This window comes from Mobula hypostoma, chromosome 6, assembly GCF_963921235.1.
Source record: "Mobula hypostoma chromosome 6, sMobHyp1.1, whole genome shotgun sequence".
NCBI lineage: Eukaryota > Metazoa > Chordata > Chondrichthyes > Myliobatiformes > Myliobatidae > Mobula > Mobula hypostoma.
The window spans coordinates 157,969,166-157,991,787 of NC_086102.1; the positions used below are offsets into that span (position 1 = coordinate 157,969,166).

General features: G+C 43.0%; 1 protein-coding gene across 2 annotated transcripts; it reads left to right on the forward strand.

Annotated features, from left to right (window-relative positions):
- The first annotated feature begins 10,216 nt into the window (after positions 1-10,216).
- frzb (frizzled related protein) lies at positions 10,217-21,317 on the forward strand. 2 transcript variants are annotated; one of them, XM_063050087.1, is made up of 6 exons: positions 10,217-10,940; positions 11,485-11,544; positions 15,632-15,697; positions 16,313-16,517; positions 16,620-16,683; positions 20,467-21,317. In XM_063050087.1, exons 1-6 carry the CDS (start codon positions 10,481-10,483, stop codon positions 20,608-20,610), a joined length of 999 nt encoding a protein of 332 aa, XP_062906157.1. In that variant the 5' UTR covers positions 10,217-10,480; the 3' UTR covers positions 20,611-21,317. The 2 variants fall into 2 exon arrangements, with proteins under 2 accessions (XP_062906157.1, XP_062906158.1); XM_063050088.1 differs by having other exon boundaries at positions 10,218-10,940; positions 11,491-11,544; positions 20,467-21,316.
- Positions 21,318-22,622: the final 1,305 nt, after the last annotated feature.

Below are 22,622 nucleotides of genomic sequence, written 5' to 3' on the forward strand. Positions count from 1 at the left end.
GGTCCCGGTTCTCTGTTGCGGGTGTCGTAACTCGTTGGAGGTAAGACGCTGATCTCCGCTCCGGTGTCGACCAAAAAGCGGCGTCCCGACTGCTTGTCCCAGACGTACAGGAGGCTGTCCTGATGGCCAGCCGCCGTAGCCATCAGCGGCGGCTGGCCCTAGCGTTTCCCGGGAATTTGCAGGGCGGTCTGCAGCGGCGGGCCTCCGTGCCCCACCGCTGGTGGTAGAAACACCATTGTTCGTTGGGCTCCTCACTCCCATCGCCGGGTTTTGTAGGCTCTGCTGCCGGGCCTGGTCTGGTCTGTCGTTGGGCATGCGGCTTGGTGATCTGTGCGACGGATGCCCCTCTCTCTTTCCTGGCATTCCACAGCACATCTGCTCGGGCCGCCACCTCCCGGGGGTTGCTGAAATCTGCGTCGGACAGCAGCAGGCATATGTCCTCGGGCAGTTGCTCTAGGAACGCCTGCTCAAACATGAGGCAGGGTTTGTGTCCTTCAGCCAGGGCCAGCATCTCGTTCATTAATGCTGACGGCGGCCTGTCTCCCAAACCATCCAGGTGCATTAAGCGGCATGCTCGTTCGCGCCGTGAGAGTCTGAAAGTCCTTATGAGCAGGGCTTTGAATGCTGTGTATTTGCCGTCCTCCGGGGGCGACTGTATAAACTCCTCAACTTGTGCAGCAGTCTCCTGGTCGAGGGAGCTCAGCACGTAGTAGTAGCGAGTGGACTCCGAGGTTATCTGCCGAATGTGGAATTGTGCTTCTGCTTGTTCGAACCATAAATGGGGTCGCAGCGTCCAGAAGCTTGGCAGTTTTAACGAAACTGCGTGAACAGATGCAGCATCGGTCATCTCTGGTCCAAATATCGTTTGGGCCGTCGGGGTCACCAATTGTAGCGATGTGCTACACACAGCGTTAGAATAACCACACGGAGTCAGTGAGTTAGAGTTGCAATGAAAGCGATTTATTCAAACTTCGCGGCCCGCTTTAAAGCCTTCCCGTTCCGCCCTCCCTGGGCGGGACTACTGTGGGGAATGCATATTCCCAGACCCTTTCCGCACGCGGGATTTTCCCTCTGCTGGTGAAGATGGCCTGGCGCCCTTTTTGGTGCCGGCCCTCTGCCTGCGCACGCTGTTTCGTGAGCCGGTTCGTGGGTGCCAGAAAGTGGGTCGCCACAGTATCACATAAAGACTGGCAAAAAGGAGAACGAAGTTCAGCACCAACCTTGCATATGGAGGCGAGCTGATCTCGAATCCCACTGGCCGAGACTTTCAGTCAGTGGCAGGTGACTCTTGACATAGTGTATTTCAGCGATCTCAGATACATTGTCCAGCAATGATAGAGCGTGGAGCCAGTTCCTCTTTTGCACTGGTGCTTTTTATTGACAAAACCTTCCTCAACATAAATACCACCAGATTTTTAACAAAATAAATTTTATTCATAATAAAATAATTATATACAAGAATAAACCATCGGGTGCCCTTTCATTCTTTGCATTCATGGTCAGTTCTCCCTCCTGGTGCTCTGCATCCAAGTGTTCATGTGACATTCTGGAGAGGTATACTAACTACTACAACAATTGAGGGGCTTCCTCCCCTCACCAGTACTGTGGTCCGTTCCCAACAAGACCTTGCATTGGTTGCACTGAGCTTCAACGAGTCCCTCAGCATATACCTCTGCAGCCTGGAAAGAACTAGTTGGCAGCTTTCTTCCACGGACATCTTGCTGTGAGAACATCTGCAGGCATTCTGACCTCTGCAAGGGACTGGCAGCTGTTGGTGGACCTCGAAGGGCAGCTGAAGTTCCCCAACCGTATCGCAGCCACCACCCTGCGACCAGACATTGTCCTAGGGTCTGACTCAACTAAGCAAGTGGTGCTGCTGGAGCTGACAGTCCCATGGGAAGATAGCTTGGAAGAGGCCTTTGAAAGGAAGCTCTTCAAGTACGCAGGACTGGTCAGCAACTGTCAGCAGGCTGGATGGAGAGCAAGGTGTCTCCCAGTGGAGGTTGGTTGTAGGGGATTCGCAGCCCGTTCCTTAATTAGAGCCTTCAGCATTTTGGGCATCGAGGGAGAGAGGAAGAGGAGAGCCATCCGCAGTACCACCGATGCGGCAGAGAGGGCCTCAAGATGGCTGTGGCTCAAAAGAGGGGAGCCATGGAGTCATAAGTAGCTAGCCATCCGGACACAAGCTGGGGTCTGATCAGCCCCAGCTGGGTCATCTGGAGGAGGTTGTATGATGTTGAAAGACCCAAAACACTCGATGATTCCAGGAACATCACTGAAGGTGTGTCCAGAAGCATCAATAGATGTATGTACACAACAGATGTGCTGGTAGACCAACAAGTTTCCGGCAAACCAAACAGTGTCCTTCACACAGCTGATCTGCCAGCAGCTCTTGATGTTTGTCTCTGGGTGTCCAGGGAACAGCCTGTAGATCAGAGAGTCCTCCGTCATGCAGCTGCTCAGGATGAAACGCGACTTAGGATCTTCCATCTTTCTCCAGACCCTCTTCACAAACCCACAGACCACAAAGAGATGAGCTACTGCCCCTTTCCCATTGCAGCCACCCTGTGGAAGTGATGCTCTGGGCATGCAGGAAGGATCTGACTGGGAGGGTCCCTCTCACTGCCGGCCAAGCAAGGTCTCAGTGCCTGTTGGTGAGGCCTGCCGATGAGGCAGTCTGCCAGATAGATATCCTTAGATGGAGAGCCAAAACAGCACCTGCCCACAGAATAACTTTGAGTTTGACAGGTGTCTAAGGTGTCTCACGTCACCAACCATCCCACACTTCAGGCTTTAGGTATTATCAAAGATATCCATAACATCACCAATAATTATGAACATCACTGAATATTTGTAACATTTAGTAAGTATTTTAAAAGAACTATTCACAGCACTCAACTGTGTTAAAATTATTGGGAGGAAAGAGGGAATATTTAAATTAACAACTGAAAGGGATGGTGTTCCTGTGCTGCTGAACCTGGTGGAGCTGATCCCTCTTCATGGGTAGGTGGAAAGTACTGAGGTTTTATGTCCTCAACTGCAGTCCATAGCCAGTCCATTATCAAAATACGTAGAGAAACAGTGGCAAACTGAAGATAGTTAAATGGGCAAACACGAGGAAATCTGCAGATGCTGGAAATTCAAGCCACACACACAAAATGTTGGTGGAACGCAGCAGGCCAGGCAGCATCTATAGGAAGAAGTACAGTCGACGTTTCGGGCCGAGACCCTTCGTCAGGACTAACCGAAAGAAGAGATAGTAAGAGATTTGAAAGTGGGAGGGGGAGGGGGAGATCTGAAATAATAGGAGAAGACAGGAGGTGGAAGAATGGAGCTAAGAGCTGAAAAGTTGATTGGCAAAAGGGATACAAGGCTGGAGAAGGGAGAGGATCATGGGACGGGAGGCCTAGGGAGAAAGAAAGGGGGAGGGGAGCACCAGAGGAAGATATAGTGAGAGGGACAGAGGGAGAAAAAAGAGAAAGAAAGGGGAAAAAAATTTTAAAAATAATAAATAAATAAGGGATGGGGTAAGAAGGGGAGGAGGGGCATTAACGGATGTTAGAGAAGTCAATGTTCATGCCATCATGTTGGAGGCTACCCAGATGGAATATAAGGTGTTGTTCCTCCAACCTGAGTGTGGCTTCATCTTGACAGTAGAGGAGGTCATGGAAGGACATATCAGAATGGGAATGGGACATGGAATTAAAATGTGTGGCCACTGAGAGATCCTGCTTTCTCTGGCAGACAGAGCATAGGTGTTCAGTGAAACGGTCTCCCAGTCTGTGTCGGGTCTCACCGATATATAGAAGGCCGCACGGGGAGCACCGGACGCAATATATCACACAGTATTTAACATAGTTAAATGGGATCTGTTGATGTTTCTCTGCAAAGTTTAGGTCATTTTTTCCAGCAATGGAAGCTGTGGACAATTTTATGAGCAAACTTATTGGCCCAACTCAAATGCTGAAACAACTGGAATCCAACTAACTTCTGGGTGCTGCACTGAAAGTCTCTGCCATCATGGTTCTGAGTACAAGTATTCAATAAGATTTGGAGACTGTCACAGTCTGTGCTTCAATACTGACAGTACAAATCTGCTACCCTCTCAGACAATGGGATCATTCATGATCCAACCACTCCACTCTGCCAGTTTCCTTGCATTTCCCAAACAACCAGCCAGCCCAGATCATAACTACTCCTTGTGCTATAAAACTGCAGAGCAAGGCTGGTCCTTTAAGGTCCAGTGTTGCTGAAGGCTATCCACCAAGCCACTTGCAGTCTTCTCCATTAAAAGTTACACATCTTTCTTTCATCAGCCATGATGTAACAATGTAAAGGAGCACCAGGGCAAGTAAATATTGGAAAGGAGTTATTAATTGATATTTATATGATAGTTCATGTGCTTTGATGTGCATGTTTTATTTAGAATGCTTATTCTATGTTGGCTTTTATTTTAGCATTGCCAACAAGAGAGAGGTAAGTGTGTGCAATAACAAAACTCAGCACATAATTGCTGAAGAGAAACAATTAAGACCTGGACTCTGGAAAAATTGTGCCTCTAGCCAAGATATTCCAGTATTAGTACAACACCGCCATCTGCCCAACCTTGTGGAAAATATCTCAAGTGCAGCCAGGTCACAAAAGCAGGACAAATCCAACCTACCTAATTATCACCCAATCAGTTTCCTCTCTGTCATAAGCAAAATGGTGGGATTTGTCTTCCAAAACGCTATCAAGCAGTACTTATTCACCAATAACCTATTTACTGATGCACAATTTGGATTTCACCAGGAGGACTTGGTTCCAGACTTCATCAGAACCAGGGGAATGAATTCCACAGTTCATGCAAGTGTGACTCCCCTTTACATTAAGGCAGCTTTTGACTTAGTGTACTTGAAGGAGATCTGGTAGGATTGATGCCAATGGACATAAAATGGAAAACACTTCATTGCCTGAAATCAAACCTCACTCAAAGGATAATGTTGTGGTTGTTGGAGGTTAACCAGCCCAGCCCCAGGATACCATTGCAGGAGTTCATCTGTGCAGTGTTCTCAATCCAACAATTTACAGCTGCTTCGGTGACTTTCTATCAGGACGTCAGAAGTGAGCATGTTTGCTCAATGCTTATTTCCATTAACACTTCCCAGCAAGTAAAGTAGACTATACTGCAAACAGCAAGTCCTAGACTTCATTAAGACACAAACAAAGAAGCAACAAGCAACATTCATGTCATTTAAGTACTAAAATGATAAATGCCACATACACTTCGCCTACTAATGTGTTGGTTGAATATCAATACAACAGTGGATAGCCATGGTTTACCAGTACTCACCCAATGGTTTGCTAAGTTTACACATAAACAGATGGTTCAGTGGACAGCCATAGAAAAGAGGCATAGTGATGGTTCAGCTGTTGTGTATAGACTGTGAATTGTCCAGTGATCTGAATGGTTCACAGTTTATGCACAACAGTGACCACTGACAGAGTAGAATTCCTTCTGCATAAAGTGTATATCTAAGCTCACGTGTAATACCTGCAAAGTGATCAGTGTGTAGGCATTGGCACGCTGCCCGGCAAGATACCCTCTGCATGTCATGAAGTTGCATATGCTATTGTCCTGCTGGTTTCTTACAATAGGTAATGAATTACACTCCATGCTCTGGAAAATGAACCCATCAGAGTACTGATGAACTGTGAACTATTGCAAATATCTTTAGCTCTGACCTGAAAGATCATCACCATAGTTCATGGCTATGGTGATGTGGATGGGCACTGCCAAAGCATTCCTTGACCTGCTCAAAGTTATGCCTCACCGAAGTTCAGATTCTTCACACAAATTTCTTTGTTGAGATTTGACCAGATGAATTGTCCTCTGACACTAGATAGATATGGCCTTCTCTCCCTCTTCATCACCTTCCAATACCAGCAGCCTAGCCCTGTGTGGCATCTGCTTAATCCCCCAGTTACAAGACACTCCAAGGGGCTCAACTAATTTGCACAAACAGGATAAAGACCTTCAGTACATGGCAGACATCTCCCTGCCACACAAGACTGGCCCTTTCAATATTGATGGTGATGTAATACCAAACTTCTCTAAACTCATAGCAGCAACTAAAAAAAATGAATCAGCAATTAACTCCAAAGTAGGTAATAACTGTTTTAAATAATACAGAAGGAAATACTCACTGCAGCTGAATGTACCTTCACCTGTATAAAGCTAAAGTAACGCAAGCTGGAGCACAAAGACCCATTTGGTATACTGGTTTTAAATCAAAATTTCACCTTCTATATTGTTACTACAGTGACAAAATAGTCACTAACACTACTTTTCTCATGAATCAATGCACTATATTCAGTGGTTGCACTAATTTGATGACCAATGTATCATCTCTCACAACCTGAATTATAAATGTATTCATGGTAGCAACTTGATGCCCATAGTACCCTAGCAATAAAGATTCCTGTTCTAAAATTGTTTGGATGGGTTTAATATGAAATGACTAATTTGCAAAACCACAAACGATTTAAGATGTGCAGCACATACACATTTAAATTTCTGAAATTGTTTTTTTTTCCTATAGGTGGACCCTGACATGGTTTTTCTCAATGCATGTTGAAATTGTTATTTGTGATCCATTACTATTTTTCATATTAAATAAACATGGTGGCACTTCACTGCATTAGAAGCAGCGTATTCAACGGGAAAAGTCTGAACATCTGCTAGTACTTTGTTGCCACAAAATCAGACCTGTACCTAAATGATAGGCTCTTTTCTCAATTTCTCATCTATCAGAATCACCTTTATTTGCAAAACTGATGTTTTGCCCAATTCAATTCTCTGATATATTTTCATAATGTTTTGAGTTTCCTCTGCCCAACAATCCAAATTTCCATAATATTTCTATCAGTAGCCTTACTCATGTATCCAAGAGTAATCTGAACTATTTCCTTTTCTCCAGATCTTAAACTAGTTCTGCTGCACATCCAGTTTCTCCACATTCCCATATTCTCAATATGTTGGAGTCTTAATGTTTCCAGATTGACATATACTGGAAGCTGCCAAAAATTGAACTTTCTACCAAAAATCTGCTCTTCACCTTCTTGTACTGTTCCTTGTTGCCCATAATCTGTTCAGGCATATCTATCTTGCTTCAAATAATGCTGTGAGCAGGAACAGTATAAGTCACTAAGCAACTTACGGTTTCATTTTGACTCATGATTTGAAATTAATTTGAGTCAATGAAATATAGTTGCATTTTTCATTGATTTTTTTCACCTCCCCAGTGAAATAAGGTTGGCAAACTTTTATCTGATTTTTGTTAAGTCCAGATTTATCACATAGAACTACTTAAAGAATAACAACATTAATTTTGCTAGGGATGGATCACTATATTTCAAAATTGTTTCTTTTTCTAAACAATTTCTATAACTAAGGTATATTGATGAACTAGAAATAACCAAGATTATGTTAGTCATTGGGACTACTGAATACTGAGGGCATTCACTCACATGCCATGTAAAATGGTGGCACATACCATTTCCCAGAACTAACATCTCTTTCACAGGGCACACAAAAAAAACACTTTGAAAGAGAAAAAGGGGAAAGTACAAGAAGAAAGACTAAAGAGCCAAGTGAAAAAGAAGCTGATATGAATGAAGAAAATAATTGAGAAAAATGAAGGCCACTTTATCAGCCTAATCTTGCAGTATGTTGTACAAAATACTGTTAGCAAAACATTTCATGAAACAAGATCTTAACCGTCTGGGGGACCTTCAGGATTTTACAAGGCAACTCTCTGCTTCTAAGATATATCATTTCTAGATATCAGCTCTTTGGTAAACTAGTGACAGGAACTTGTACTATAGTTTACAAGTAAAATAAATGTGGGTTTCCTCCGGATGCTCTGGTTTCCTCCCACAGTCTAAAGACATACTGGTTGGTAGGATAATTGGTCTTTGTAAATTTTCTGTGATTACGTTCAGATTCAATCATGGGATCGCTGTGTGACAGGGCTCGAAGGCCAGAAGGGGCTATTCTGTGCTGTATCTCAATAAACAAATAAATAACTCTCTATTTCAATTAGAATTAAATAGGAATTGAATCAGGATCACATTTAATGTTTTTGGCAGAAATTAATTTAGGTAATAGTTCTGTAGACTTAATGTTAAGACAAAGCTGCTTTTTCTGCTTGACATAAATGGTAAAGCCACTGTCCAAACAGGAGTTATGCCAATACCTACTTCCTTCTAAATTAATGGCTTACAGCTGTTAGTGAATGGAAGAATGGGACAGTGTGGCTTGTAAACCTATCCGTATCTGCTGCTAATAGTGCTCCTCTAGGATATACAAAGAAGTACATTTCTGCAGAGTGCAACCACCTTTCTGCTTTATCCATTCCCTTTAAAAGTGTCTCACCTAATACACAGCGTCTGCAATTTAGAAGGCTGCTCCAAAGCAAGCAAAACATGCCAACTAAGTGGAATCATTTGTGCCTCCCACCAACGCATTTCCTCCTTCAGCTGTGCCCACTGAAAACAGAATCTCCAAGGACTTCTCAAAGAACTTTACCATTATGTACCAGGGGCTGAAACAGAAAGAAGCAGAGCATATATTTACAGGATAGCTTATTGAGACACACTTTCACCAGATCATTACCTAACCAGAAAGGAAGTACAACTAATAATGACTTACATTTAGGAATTCTATTTTAGCATATTCAATTCATTTCGCTGTTTCATGGTATGCGGTATATACCCAGGGCACCAAAAAAGAAACTCTATTTAGTCAGAAGGTTTTAGTAACACCTCTCATCCACTATGGCTCATGACTGTTTTATATTTGCCTGGAAATTTATATCGGAAAGACTCAGCCGGGAAAGTGTTAGTTTCCATATATGTAATGGAATTCTTTCAATATTTAAACTTAAAAAGTGAATTGGGCCACTATCAATTTGACAGATTCATATGAACATATTTTCAATTACTACTTTAATTCTTTGTACTAGCATTTATGATGTGGATGGGTTGGCCAGTAGGGATTTAAACCATTGACGCCTTGTCTATAGATTAAACTTGATGTAAGTCGGCAATATGAGATGTAATATATATACACATATAATTAATATTAATTATTAGGAATGTCACAAGAATTAGTTATCAATCCTTTGTGATATTTCCGATAACCATGTCACGGGAAAATAATCAGTGTTTTCATCTAAAAGTTTTACGAACTTTAACTCGTACCTTTTTAACTGTGAACCGTCTCTCAGCATTACAATGCTATAATTATACAGGTTCTGTATAGGTCAGCTGTGCAAAAAAAAGTCTAGTACTTGAACTAAAGCATAATTCCATTCCATGTTAGGAATTGACATAGAAAGTTTCAAAGTCATCACAAACATACAGAAAAGGTGAACATAACTAAATCTATTATTGTTCATGATAGCCACTTTGACTTTTGATTGTGGTAAACCAGAACTCGCAGGCATTTAGGCACTTCTAGCCCCTTTATCACCAGCGGCTAAATGCCGAGGTTAAAGGAGAAATTCAGCTATCGGTTGAATCCAAATGGACTCCACAGTTCGCGGTGATCCGCGGTGTGTGCTCACTTCACATTGCACTTTTTAACTCCCCCACGAATCTACATAAAATATTAAACCATTGGCACTTTTAAGATCGAATTTCATCTTTGATAACCGACTCATCCCAGTTTGGATCTATAAATCCACTTTCACGGCGCCTAGTTGGTATTTATCTCCCAAGCTCTAATTATGGAACAAAAAAAAACATTTACACGCAATTTGCAGGCAACAAAAGCAACGATGTAGCCGAAATTTTAGCTCTAGTTTAATTTTTACATTGGAGACGTGTTTCTACCCGGCTGCAGCAAAATTGCCAAGCCGAACATGATTGTGTATTTTTTCAGAACCTTTAAACTCGGTTATTTTAAACATCTGCCTATTAGTTTCTTTTCATTTAAAAAGTTGGAATTCAGAAACCCTAGATCGTAAACTATATGAACGCAGTGCCTGAAGAGATCATTGCCGCGATTTCCACTTCTCCACCAAAACCGGTACAGAGTATAGTGTACTTTGTTCACGGTTATAGGAATAAATTTGCAGTCATTTGATTGGTGTTCTGGTTTCAGGGGGCAGAATCGCGTCACATGGCCGCAGTTGGAAACGTGATAAAAATGCCTGCTTTCTCTGGCTGCTGATGTAAGCGCACTCTTTAACCGGCTGGGTTGGGGGGAGGAGGGCTCACACTGGTCAGCAACACACAAGGATTCAATAAAAAAAAATCCGGTCAGACCCACGCGGGAAGAAAAGCAACAGAACGCGTGTGAGCACAATCCCGTCATAAACCCATCAAGCGGGGCTGAGCACAACGAGCCTGCTTTAAGAACTGCCCGGCAACAGAAATTCTGTACCGATCGAGGTTAAGCTCTAACCTAAACCAGCGAAACACGCCGGCTTCTACGATGCTTCGATTTGGAGGTTGTTCTGTCTTCTTGTGGGTGAGCTATCTGGGTCTGGGTCCGGTTCGCGTGGTGGAAGCGGCTGCCTGCGAACCCATCCGGATCCCGATGTGCAAACCAATGCCCTGGAACATGACGAAGATGCCGAACCATCTGCATCATAGTACCCAGGATAACGCCGTGTTGGCCATTGAGCAGTACGAGGGCTTGGTGGGTACCAAATGCAGCCCCGTACTGCTCTTTTTCCTCTGCGCGATGTATGCCCCGATCTGCACCATCGACTTTCAACACGAGCCCATCAAACCCTGTAAATCGGTGTGCGAGAGGGCGAGGGATGGCTGCGAGCCCGTCATGAGACGATACAACCATACCTGGCCGGAAAACCTCGCTTGCGAGGAGTTCCCCGTCTACGACCGCGGAGTCTGCATCTCCCCCGAAGCCATTGTAACAGCCGACGCACCTGGTGAGTTTCGCAATTATCCACCAGCTAACCCCCAGTACCTTGGGAGTTACACCGAATGAAGTCCACTGCAATTGATTTCAAAATAGGCGATGCAATTAATTTTGTAAACACTCGCTCCACTAAACGGATAGGATCTTCTCATGTTGGTTTTCTAGATTGTACGTCTAATGATAGTTCTAACCTATTCCGATCCTTGCGAACTTTCTCAACTAAAATAACACGGCAGTAATGTCCCAGCTGACATGCCAAATATTTTGTATTAATTAAGGGGGATTAAAGCGATTTCTAATCAGTAACCGTTAACATTAACTGCTGTAAGGGAGTGCTTCAGAACTGTTAACAAGGAGCAACAGAAACAAAACCGTCCATGCTCCGCTGCTTATAGATACTGTACTTAATAGGCGAAGCAATCAGTCGATCATTATACGTAATGCGGATAGTTTATGACACAGCGAGCCGTGATCTTACTTTTATCATATAAGTGAGGCAGGAGTTTAACAAAATATTTAAGTATGTTACTGAGCTAATTTTGTTTTTTCCCAAGAAACAGCTCCCGACCTATCAGTTCATTCTTCTAATAATAACTGCAGGAACCTGGGAGGAGGTAAGTCGTTTCAAAACGTTACATACGTTACGACAAAACAACGTACACAATACGCTTATACTTAATTGAACTTGCACCTGGCCCACCTGCAATAAAAACACCCCTCTGCCAGCTTGGCCAATTGCCTTCATGCCATAATGAACTGGAGGGATATTTTTCCTCTTAAAAGCTGCTTTAGACAACTAAGATGTTTACACTGTAGAATTGTATCAAACCCAGTAAAACAAGTGTAATTACCTCCGATTAGTACTGTAATTGCCATTCAGAATGAGAATCGTGCGGCATAGAAACAGGCCATTTGAATCACCATGCATCAAGAACCCGTCTAAACTCTCCTCATTTTCAAGCCTGGTCCGTAGCCTCGTATATGTTTGCGATTCCAGCTTTATTTTCTAGATACTTATTGAATGTTATGAGAATACTTGTCTCCACTAACCCCTCGGGTAACGACTTTCGGATTCCAACGAATCCGAGGTTAAGAAAATGTTCATAATCCCTTCTAAACCATTTAACACTTAACCCAAATCCAAGGCCTCTAGTTTTATACATATTTGCAATGCTGAAACTTGTCTTACTACCTAAACTATTTATGCCCCTCAAGCTTTTAAAAAAATATATATAACTTATAAGGAAAGCAAACCCAGCCTATTAAATTTCTCCTCACAACTGAAACATGCTGGTGAAACTTATTGCGACCTTTCCAGTGTAATCGCAGTCCATGACTTAAGACTAATGTCAATCAAGTCCATATAACTGCAAGAGGTAGTTAATTACTGAAATAAAACAGCAAATTCTGGAAACACTCATCAAGTCTGGCAGCAGTCGAGGAGAGAGACTTTGAGTTGTAAGCCCTTCCGCCAGAAGCAATTGATAGGTCGCTGTCCTGAGTTGACGTTTCGCTTTCTCCGCCTGCTGCCGGTCTTTTGAGCACTCTGTTTCAGATTTGCAACAGTTCGCAAAACGTCACTTGTTGTTAATCCCTAAACGGTCACACGCTGCGAGGAGGCAGAGGATAGGGATCTTGGGTGGAGGAGGCCAAGATTACCATAGGAACAACACACACAAAATTGTATCGGTCCAAAAGGTCGACTGTTTTCGAATTTACAATACGAACGGCTACTATATGCTGTACAAACCATCTTCGAGCATCGAGCAACTTGATTGACTGAGCTCTTTGCCCGCCAGGTTGCAAGTCCCATGTACAGCAAGGGACATTCGACGAACATCTCCTGTAGCTGTTGTGCAACATCTTCTGCCCAATACCAGAAGTGAAAACCCTTTGACGTTAACACTGTTGCGCTATAATACTAGCACTAAATTAAAGCCGTTCTTGCTGTCTTGACCTACAATATGGATTGTCACTGGACTGTAAATTGGTAGCTCGATCAACACCATACCAATCACACCCACCCTTAGCTGGCCAGAGTAGAAAGTAGTTTATACTTTATTGTCGCCAAACAATTGATACTAGAGCGTACAAATATCAGAGCGATATTTGATTCTGTTCTTCGTGCTCGGCCCCCTGGAGTACAAATCGATAGTAAATATTAAAAATTTTAATTATAAATCATAAATAGAAAATAGGACAGGGAAAGTAAGATAGTGCAAAAAAACCGAGAGGCAGGTAGAACGCTATGCTGCAAAAGGCGATATGCGTCACTTCACTCATCATAACATGATATGTCAGTCTTTAACTTTGTCAAGACTGAACAGAACCCGCTCTTTCTCTCTCCAAATACGCACAGGAGTCGGGTTGTGCGTAGCTGATTTTCCAGCGCGTTTCATTTAAACTGGAAAATTAGCACCACTTGGAACAGCGTCGTCCAATAGCTCCGCAAGTGTTTAAAGAAGTGATTATTTAGGTCATTGATTAGCAATGATTTAAAGAGCGGCTACATGACGTAACAAAGCCACCAAACCTCGCCGGATTTAGTTAGCACGCCTACCGTAATCCGACGTGAAAATCTAAAGAACGGAGCCAGAGACACACGAGGGACGGAGGGCAATGCTCTTTATCTCCCCGGTAATTGCAACAAAGAATGCTGTCTGTGAGCGATCACCGTGCTTAACTTTTTAAGGCTGCGCGGAAGAGGCTGGAGATAGCGGGAGAGAAGCGTCGGAACCGGCAGGGTAGCCGAGGTCAGGATTACTGAAACTTTAAAAAAAGATGAACGTTCCCCCGTGCCCTAATGCGACCTTCAGCGTTAAACAAGCATTCCCAGTAGGATAGTCACGGAGGCCTCTGGCCATGTAAATGATGATACACTTTTTATTTCGACGGGACACAGATCAGCTGTAGGAGCACTACAATAGCTGATTTATTGCTCAGGGTTTTTTTTAACTGACGTCTTTACTCCCGGCGCAGTTACTTGGTGTTGCTGGTTTGTCGCGGGCGCAGACTCTGCAGCCAATAATTCTTAGCCTCCCAATAAATCATGGCTACCTGCCTGCCTACAGCATAGAGTGCCTCTAGGAAGGGGCGAAAGTTAAGCGGCAGTCCCCAGAGGCAGGAGCTGCAATTGGGTGGCGGAGCAATACACACCCAGGAGGCGAAGTACCAACGACGTCGGGGAAGATAATGGCAGGACCCATCCGTAAAATGGAAGGAAGCTGGCTCTGGGAAGGAGATTTGGGGTGGGTGTGGAGCCACTGTGGATGTTTGGAATGTAGATAGAGCCATTTGCGCACGGTCCAATTTTATAGTAAACTTGTGCCAGCTGAGGTAGTTTTTAAAATGTCCTCTGTTTAGATTTAAAGTAGATATATTTACAGAGGAGCTTCCACCAGACTTTAGGTTCGGGTCAGCCCTAGGGATGTGCTGACGGAGACCCTTTGGAAGGGATGGCCGGCCAGCGGAGGTGAATGCCACTCCTAACTGCTCTGGAGAGAGCTTGCTGCTTCCAGTCGCTGAGAACTTTCAGGTGAACGCTGCTGAGCTGTTTGGCAAGGGAGCTCACGCTTTAGATTTATTTTTTTTAGGTTAAAGGGACAATGAAGGAATGGCTTTCTATATCCAAGTCAGGATGGGGTACGCGAGTTTGGGAGGTGCTGTCGGAATACCACAGGTCCATAAACAAGGGAGAATCTGCAGATTCTGGAAGTCCAAGCAACACACACAAAATGCTGGAGGAACTCAGCGGGCCCGGCAGCATCTATGGAAAAAAAAGGTACACAGACTGTACTTTTTTCCATAGATGCTGCCTGGCCTGCTGAGTTCCTCCAGCATTTTGTGTGTGTTACCGCAAGGTCCATACCGCGTGGCATTTTGGTACTGTACCAGACGGCAGTCGCAATTCACAACTGCAAGAAGGAATTGATACCCTGGATATGGGAGCGGATGCCAGTTTAATCTCTCACTGCCCATAAAAAAAATGACACTGCCCAATGAAACTAAGTGTTAAGCACCCCTGCCTCGTATTGTTTCTCCCTTTCATGCTGTGTTCACTATTCATCTGTTAAATCTCCATATGCTAATGAATCTGCCGGGTAAAACCCTGCCACTATATTGCCCCCTGCAACATGATGAACCTTGGTGAAAGTCACATATCCCCAGTACCATAAGCTTCCTCCATACGTCAGCTGCAGGGAGCATCCCAGTTTTGCACGTTCCAGTGTTCTGCAGGGGTATTCTTGACTTCTGCACAGCTCGCAGTGGGAGGAGTTCAAAGTAAGTGTATTATCAAAATACTAGTCTGTCACCATATACAACCCTGAGATGCATTTTCTTGCGGACATACTCAATACATCCATAGTAGAATAATAAACCATACTAGAATAAATGCAAGACTGCATCAATTTGACGTTCAACCAGTGTGCAAAGGACAAAAATAAAGCAATACAAAATAAATAGCAATAAATATAGAGAGTATGAGATGAAGAATTCTTGAAAGCGAGTCCATAGGTTGTGGGAACAGTTCAGTGACGGGCCAAGTAAAGTGGAAGGCTGTTTCATGACAACTAGGAGAAATTACTACTGTTCTCTCTGGCGATAAAGAGAGCGGGTTAGCTGCCGAGGACGGCTTTTGTGGGGCGGGTTGCACGCAGCTATTTCAGCAAACACCTCACGGCATGTGTGCTTCCTCCGCAGATAGCTGCAGGTGCCCGGCGGTGAAGCTCACACAGAAAGTTTACCTGAAAAATAACTACAATTACGGTGAGTCTTGCCAGCCTTCCGAATCGCTTCACAGCAGTCTGGATGGTGATCCAACCCCGCCTGGCGGTTTCCCGAGGGCACTCAGTGTCCAGTTTATACGCATGAGTCGTTCTTTGCAAAACGATCAAGAACGCAGGCAAGACGTCGATTCGCGAATTTGCATTTCAAGCATAACGTGAAGATTAAAGAATAGACATTCAAAGTCGTGTTTCCACTAATATGCCGGTCACATGTGGGAAGAATAATATCGGTGGGCGTTTTCTGTTACTATTTGGATTGCATCTTTGCTAAAGTGACCCGTTAGTTTATCAGTGGAAATTGTGGTTGAATATGGGGTGACTGATTCTGGTTGAATATGAGCTACGGTGATGATTCAATCTATTTAGGTTTTCAACAGTCGTTGCACATTTCGGGGTCCAGTATACAGTAGCTATTGAGTTTTGCAGACATCTGGCTCTGAGGTGGGCCTGGCGATTTTACAGGTCTCCAGAGAAAGGAGGAACTGACCCGTCTCCGCTTGCCAATCCATCAAAGCAAGACTCCCAAAGCCTTTAATTGTTGTTGAGACTAAACAGGGGCGTTTATGTTTGGAACTAGCTTTGTCTTTCGTTGCAGTTATTCGGGCTAAAGTGAAGGAAGTCAAGAGTAAGTGTCACGACGTTGCCACCACAGTGGAAGTGAAAGACGTCCTGAAATCGTCCCTGGTGAATATCCCGAAGGAAACAGTGACCCTTCACACCAGCTCAGCGTGTCTCTGCCCTGAAATCAGAACTAACGAGGAGTATGTTATCATGGGCTACGAGGATGAAGAGCGGGCGAGGTACAGTGAGCAAACGGGCAGTTTCAGTGTAACGAGCCTAGCGCTAATCGTCCAGGCTTGTCACCGTTAACCCAGATGGATAACTGTAAATTTCTTGCACAGGTTACTCCTGGTGGAGGGTTCCATAGCCGTGAAATGGAAGGACCGACTTGGGAAAAGAATCAAGGTAATGTTCCAGGCACTTTTCTCTTGTCTCTTGCCACTACCCTGCCCACAACTTACAAATACCTCACGACATTCCAAATTGCTTTAGAGACAATGAGGTACTTTTGAGGTGTAGTCATTGTTGCAGTGTAGAGCAAAGCTGTGGCCAATTTGCCCAGAACATACATTCACAAGAATTGAAACAGTAACACAAGGCAATCTGTTTTCAGTAATGTTGATTGATAATAAAGATTGGCCAGGACATGAACATGAACATGGACAAGCGTGTCACAATTGCCGAATAGACATTGGATTGCGGGGGGGGGGGGGGAGAGAGAGAGAGAGAGTTTAAAAGAAACAGGCGGGGCCAGTTGGCACATTTTGCTTGCCACAGTTCCCAAGGCAACATTAGATTATGCATCGTTAAGCAAAGTCCAATAAAAAAGAAATTTGGTTTATGTGGAGCAGCCACTGTTTGAGTGGGCCATTGTTAGAGTGGGGAGTTGAGGCTTTCGCCCATCGAGGAGACTTCTGCGAGGAGAGATGGATTTTTGTTATTTATTCTTTCTTCTGGTATGTGGGAAAGCAGGAAGACTGCCAGTACCCCTGATAACTACACCTGCAAGAAGTGCATCCAGCTGCTGCTTCTGACAGACCATTTTAAGGAGTTGGAGCTGGAACTGGATGAACTCCAGATCATTGGTGAAGCTGAGAGGTTGATAGACAGGTCATACAGGGAGGTAGTTACACCCAAGGTGCAGGACATTGGTAACTGGGTAATCATCAGGAGGAGGGAAGGGGATGGGCAACATGTGCAGGTGGGCACTGTGGCCATTGTCTCTCAGTGACAGGTATCTGGCTTTGGATACTGTTGGGGGAGATGAGGATAGCAGAGGAAAGCCGCAAGCTGTCAGGTCTCAGGCACTAGGTCTGGCTGTGGCTCAGAAGGGAAGGGGACAGGAGAGCAATCTGTAGTTATATAGGGAATTCAGTGGTCTGGGAATAGAAAGGAAGTTCTGTGGTGGAGAGTGAGATTCCCAGATGGTATGTTGCCTTCTGGGTGCCAGGCTCAGGGATATCTCGGATCGGGTCCACACATTCTTAAATGGGAGAGAGAGCAGCCAGAGCTTGTAGTCCTCATTGGTACCAATGGCATGAGTAGGAGGGTTGATGAGAATCTGGAAAATGAGTTACATGCTATGTTAGAGGGCAGGACCTCCAGGATTGTGATGTCAGGTTTGCTACCTGTGCCCCATGCTGTTGAGGCCAGAAAAAGGAAGATCATATAGTTTAAAGCATGGCTAAGAAGATGGTGGTGGAGAGAGGACTTCAGATTTTTGGATCATTTGGGCTCTTATCCAGGGAGGGTGGGAACTGAAAGAAGGGATGATGTGCACCTGAACTGGAGGAAGACTAACATCGTAGTGGGAAGGTTTGCTGGTGCTGCACAGGGTGGGGGGGTTTAAACTAGAGTCATAGGATATAGAACTAGAGCACCAGAATAGATAGTGTAGAGGTTGTGAAGAAAAATTTTGTTAAGCCTACATACAAAGTCAGGAGTCAAAAGGTTGAGCATGGAGGGACTAACATTCTGAACTGCCTATATTTCAATGCAAAGACTATTGTAGAAAAGACAGAGGAGCTTAGTGCATGGATCAGCGCATGAAATTATGACAGTGTAGTCATTAGTGAGACGATTACATAAAGGGCAGAACAGGCAGCTAGCTCAGTGTTCCAGGATTCTGTTGTTTTAGATGTGATACAGTGGGAGGTGTGGCATTACTAGTCAAGGAAAATGTCATGGCAGTGCTCTGACAGGACAAACTGGAGAACACATCTAGTGAGGCTTTACGGGTAGAACTGAGGAATGTGAAAGGTATGACCATGTTATTGGGATTATATTATAGATCACACAAGAGTCCACAGGATTTACAGGAGCAGATTTGTAGAGCGATCACAGGCTTTTGCAAGAAACATATGGTTATGATAGTAGGTGATTTTAACTTTCCGCATATTGAGTGGGCCTCCCGTACTGTAAAAGGGCTGGATGGGAAAGAATTTGTTAAATGTGTTTAGAAAAATTTCCTTAATCAGTTCATAGAGGTCCCAACTACAGAGAATGCGATACTATATCTCCTATTAGGGAATGAGACAGGACAGGATACAGACGTTTGTGTAGGAGAACATTTTGCATCTAGTGATCATAATGCCGTGTGCAAAAAGATAGGTCTGGTCCGCAGGTTGACATTCTAAATTGGAGAGAGGCCAATTTTAATGGTATCAGAAAGGATCTAGCAAGTGTGGAGTGGGACAGGCTGTTTTCTGACAAAGGTGTACTTGGTAAGTGGGAGAACTTCAAAAGTGAAATCTTGAGAGTACAGAGTTTGTATGTTCCTGTCAGAATAAAAGTTAAGAATAACAGGTTTAAGAAACCTTGGTTTTCAAGAGATATTGAGGCCATGGTTAAGAAAAGGAAGGAGGTGCATGGCAATTATAGGCAGGTAGGAAGAAATGAGGTACTTGAGGAGTATAAGAAATGCAAGAGAACACTTAAGAAGGAAGTCAGGAGGGCCTAAATAAGGCATGAGTTTGCTCAAGCCGACAAGGCGAAAGAGAATTCTAAGGGCTTCTACAAATATATTAACAGCAAAAGGATAGCAAGGGACAAAATTGGTCCACTGGAAGATCAGAATGGTATCTATGTGTGGAGCCAAAAGAGATGGGAGAGATCTTAAGTGGAATTTTTGCATCTATATTTACTTGGGAGATGGACACAGAGTTGAGAGAAGTGAGGCAAAGCAGCAGCGATGTCATAAACTCCATACAGATTACAGAGGGGAAGGCATTTGAGGCAAATTAGTGTTGATAAATCCACAGGGCCTGATAAGGTGTTCCCTCAGCTGGGATTTGAGAACCTGAGGTATAGGGAAAGGTTGAACAGGTTAGGACTTTGTTCCTTAGTAAGTAGAAGATTGAGGGGACATTTGATAGAAATATACAAAACTATGAGATGTATAGATAGCTTTCTCCACTGTGGTTGGGTAAGCCTACAACTAGAAGTCATAGGTTAAGGGTGAAAGGTGAAATATTGAAGGGGAACATGAGGGTGAACTTCTTCCCTCAGAGTGGTAAGAGTGTGGAACAAGCTGCCAGCGCAAGTAGTGGATATGGGTTCGATTTCAACACTCAAGAGAAAGGGATAGGTACATGGATGGGAGAGATATGAAGGGCTACGTTCCAGAGAAAGGTCGATGGGACTAGGCAGATTAATGGTTTGACATGGACTAGATGGACCAAAGGGCCTATTTCTGTGCTGTAATGTTCAATGACTCTATGACAAGCTGTCTTTTATGTCATCCTGAGAAAGTAGACAGTAAAGGTTCAATTGAATGAAACACTGTTGATGGTGTGGCACTCCTTTGGCATCAGAGCCCTGTACAGCAAACATTTCAAATCTGACCAGTTTTGGAGGTGTCATTAAATTGAATATACAGTGTATTCTAGCTTCTTAAACTTCTGAAGGTTTAGAAGCATGTCCTGGGCTCTGTTGGCTCTTCCTTGTTCAAGATCCTGCTTAGTAATGTATTGGAAATTCAGCTTTAATTTTGCACTTGGATCTTTGTGAAAGAGGCTTGAACCTGTGATTTTCTGACTCAAAGGTGAGATACAGCTCTCACTGTGACAGTAAAATTAATTTTAATTTTAGTGTAATAATCAATTTGACACCCATGTTTTTGCTGAATTCACTCTAATGCTAATTTTGTGAAATGATACATGCATTAACTTGGTTTTCAATGAATATCAGAACTGGGATCAAAGGCTCCGTCAGGACAGAAGAAGGGGAAGAAGTGGCCAACAAAATGGAGAGAAACGTATACAACCCAGAGATACAAGAGTCGCATCCAGACAGAGGAATAAAAGGAGGAATGCTAAGCAAGCACGTCAGTAAACATTTTGCACGAAAAGTCCTTTGGACAGTATACAAATGTCTGCATTCTTGGAGTGGCACAAGGAAATTGCACTATTGCACGTATGTCCTAATAACGACTATGAAATTTAGCTATTCTATAACTTTGTCTTTTGTCCTTTTTGCACGAATGTTAGTGTGATAAGATACAAAGCAGCATCGAATTCCTGCACTGTACTCGTTTGCCAAGACTGTCCCAGAGTATGTTGGGGAGCGGAGTCAATGAGCTGCTTTTAATCCAATGGTACACATTTATTGCGTTTCTAGGTTACGCAACCATGAGACTGTGGTCACATATTCAGTGAAAGAATGTCTGAACAAGGGTCTGCAGAGTGTGTGTAAGGATCGGAATGTTCAGGTAGAGTTGGTGTCTCGAGGCCAGGATTGTACAGCCCCAAAACAGACTGTTGCATGTCGGATCTGATGAGAATAAAGATGCCACATCAGTGGCTCAGTTACAGCTAAGAAGCGTAGGATGACCAGCAGCACTTGCAAAACAAACACTGGATATAACATACCAATATTATTGGTCGCTTGTTTAATCAGCCTTATCCAATTATATCTACAATTAGTAATGAAGAAAATGTACAAACTGCAAGATGATTGTGTGGTGGAAAGGAACAATGCTTGCATCAAATTAGTTTTAAAATTTTATGTTTATGAACTATTAAATACATTACTTTGAAAATCAATTGACTATTGTGATGACTATTTACAGTGTCTTAGATTTTCTAGTATACAACTAGTTTATCAGATTCAGATACTTCACATTTAGCAGTCAGATAGGGACAATAATAGAGTGAGAGATTAATAAAACACATTTAATAAAAACATTTAAAAGACATTTGGAAAAGTACATGGGTAGGAGGGATGTAGAGGGCTATGGGCCAGATGGACTAGCTTGGTCCAGATAATGAGTTATACCAAAGGGCCTGTTTACATCTTGTGCAAGTCCATCACTCTATACCATTTAATTTTCATTTCAGATTTCATCAAATTCATAGCAAGTAATACGATTACAGTTTTTCCACATTGAAATGTCAAAAAAAATCATGCTTAGCTTAATAAATTGTGTTAGTTTGCTTTTTCTTCTCTTTCAAATCATTCATTTTAATCTCTTTTCTTAATACATGTTCTTGTTTAATTGCCAAAGCATATATGAAATGCTCCAAGGCAAACTTCTGGGAGAAGGCACAATTTATTAAAGAGAAAACTATCATTTATTTTTCCAATAGAACATTCAAATTCTGTAAAACTAAATCAGACAAAGAGCCAAAACTCAGCAATCGGACTCCGGTGACAGTGCAAGAATTTGAACCCAAAGGGCACTTGGGGACAGAGGAAATAAATAACCCACTGAGTTACAGGCTGCTTTGATTAAATATAAATTCAGTATCTATTTATTCTGGACAACCAAATTCACTATAACGTTTTAAAAATTTTAATTCTAATTATTAGGGTAAACAATTTGATTATTGACAATAATAATAATAGGGTTTAGATTGCTGCCTGTATATAGAGCAGCAAGGTAATTTTATGAAATTGGCGTAAAACCTGATCAAATCTCCTGCCAATGCCAGAATTGTTAATTGTCTTTTATAGTATTGTAAGAAGCTGACAGACTTTTAATTTAATACATCATTACTTGATTTAGATTCAAATAAATCATGAATTTAAAGTTATTGTAAATTATTTTGAGAAATTTTGTTGCCTTAAATTGCAGTGTTAGTAATTTGAATTAACCCGTGTCAACAAAAAATATGTTTTTCAATACAAAGCAGCCAAAACTTTGCCACTTCAAAACTTCTTTTATTTCAGATTTGTGGATATTTAAAAAAAACCAGCAAAATATTTTCCCTTTTTAAAAATCTATCAAATAGCTCATAGCAAGTTGCAAATTTCTACTTTTCCTATCTCTATCCATCATGGGGGGGCGGTGTCATTCAATCTTGAGTCTATGCTGGCTTGTGAACCATCCCCAATCCATTACTTAC

Bases quoted from the DNA above. Each gene is read 5' to 3' on its own strand.
- frzb (XM_063050087.1), top strand. From the start codon at position 10,481: ATGCTTCGATTTGGAGGTTGTTCTGTCTTCTTGTGGGTGAGCTATCTG. The intron at 11,545-15,631 runs GTAAGTCGTTTC...CTTCCTCCGCAG, and splicing joins CTGCAGGAACCTGGGAGGAG to ATAGCTGCAGGTGCCCGGCG. The intron at 16,518-16,619 runs GTACAGTGAGCA...TTTCTTGCACAG, and splicing joins GAGGATGAAGAGCGGGCGAG to GTTACTCCTGGTGGAGGGTT.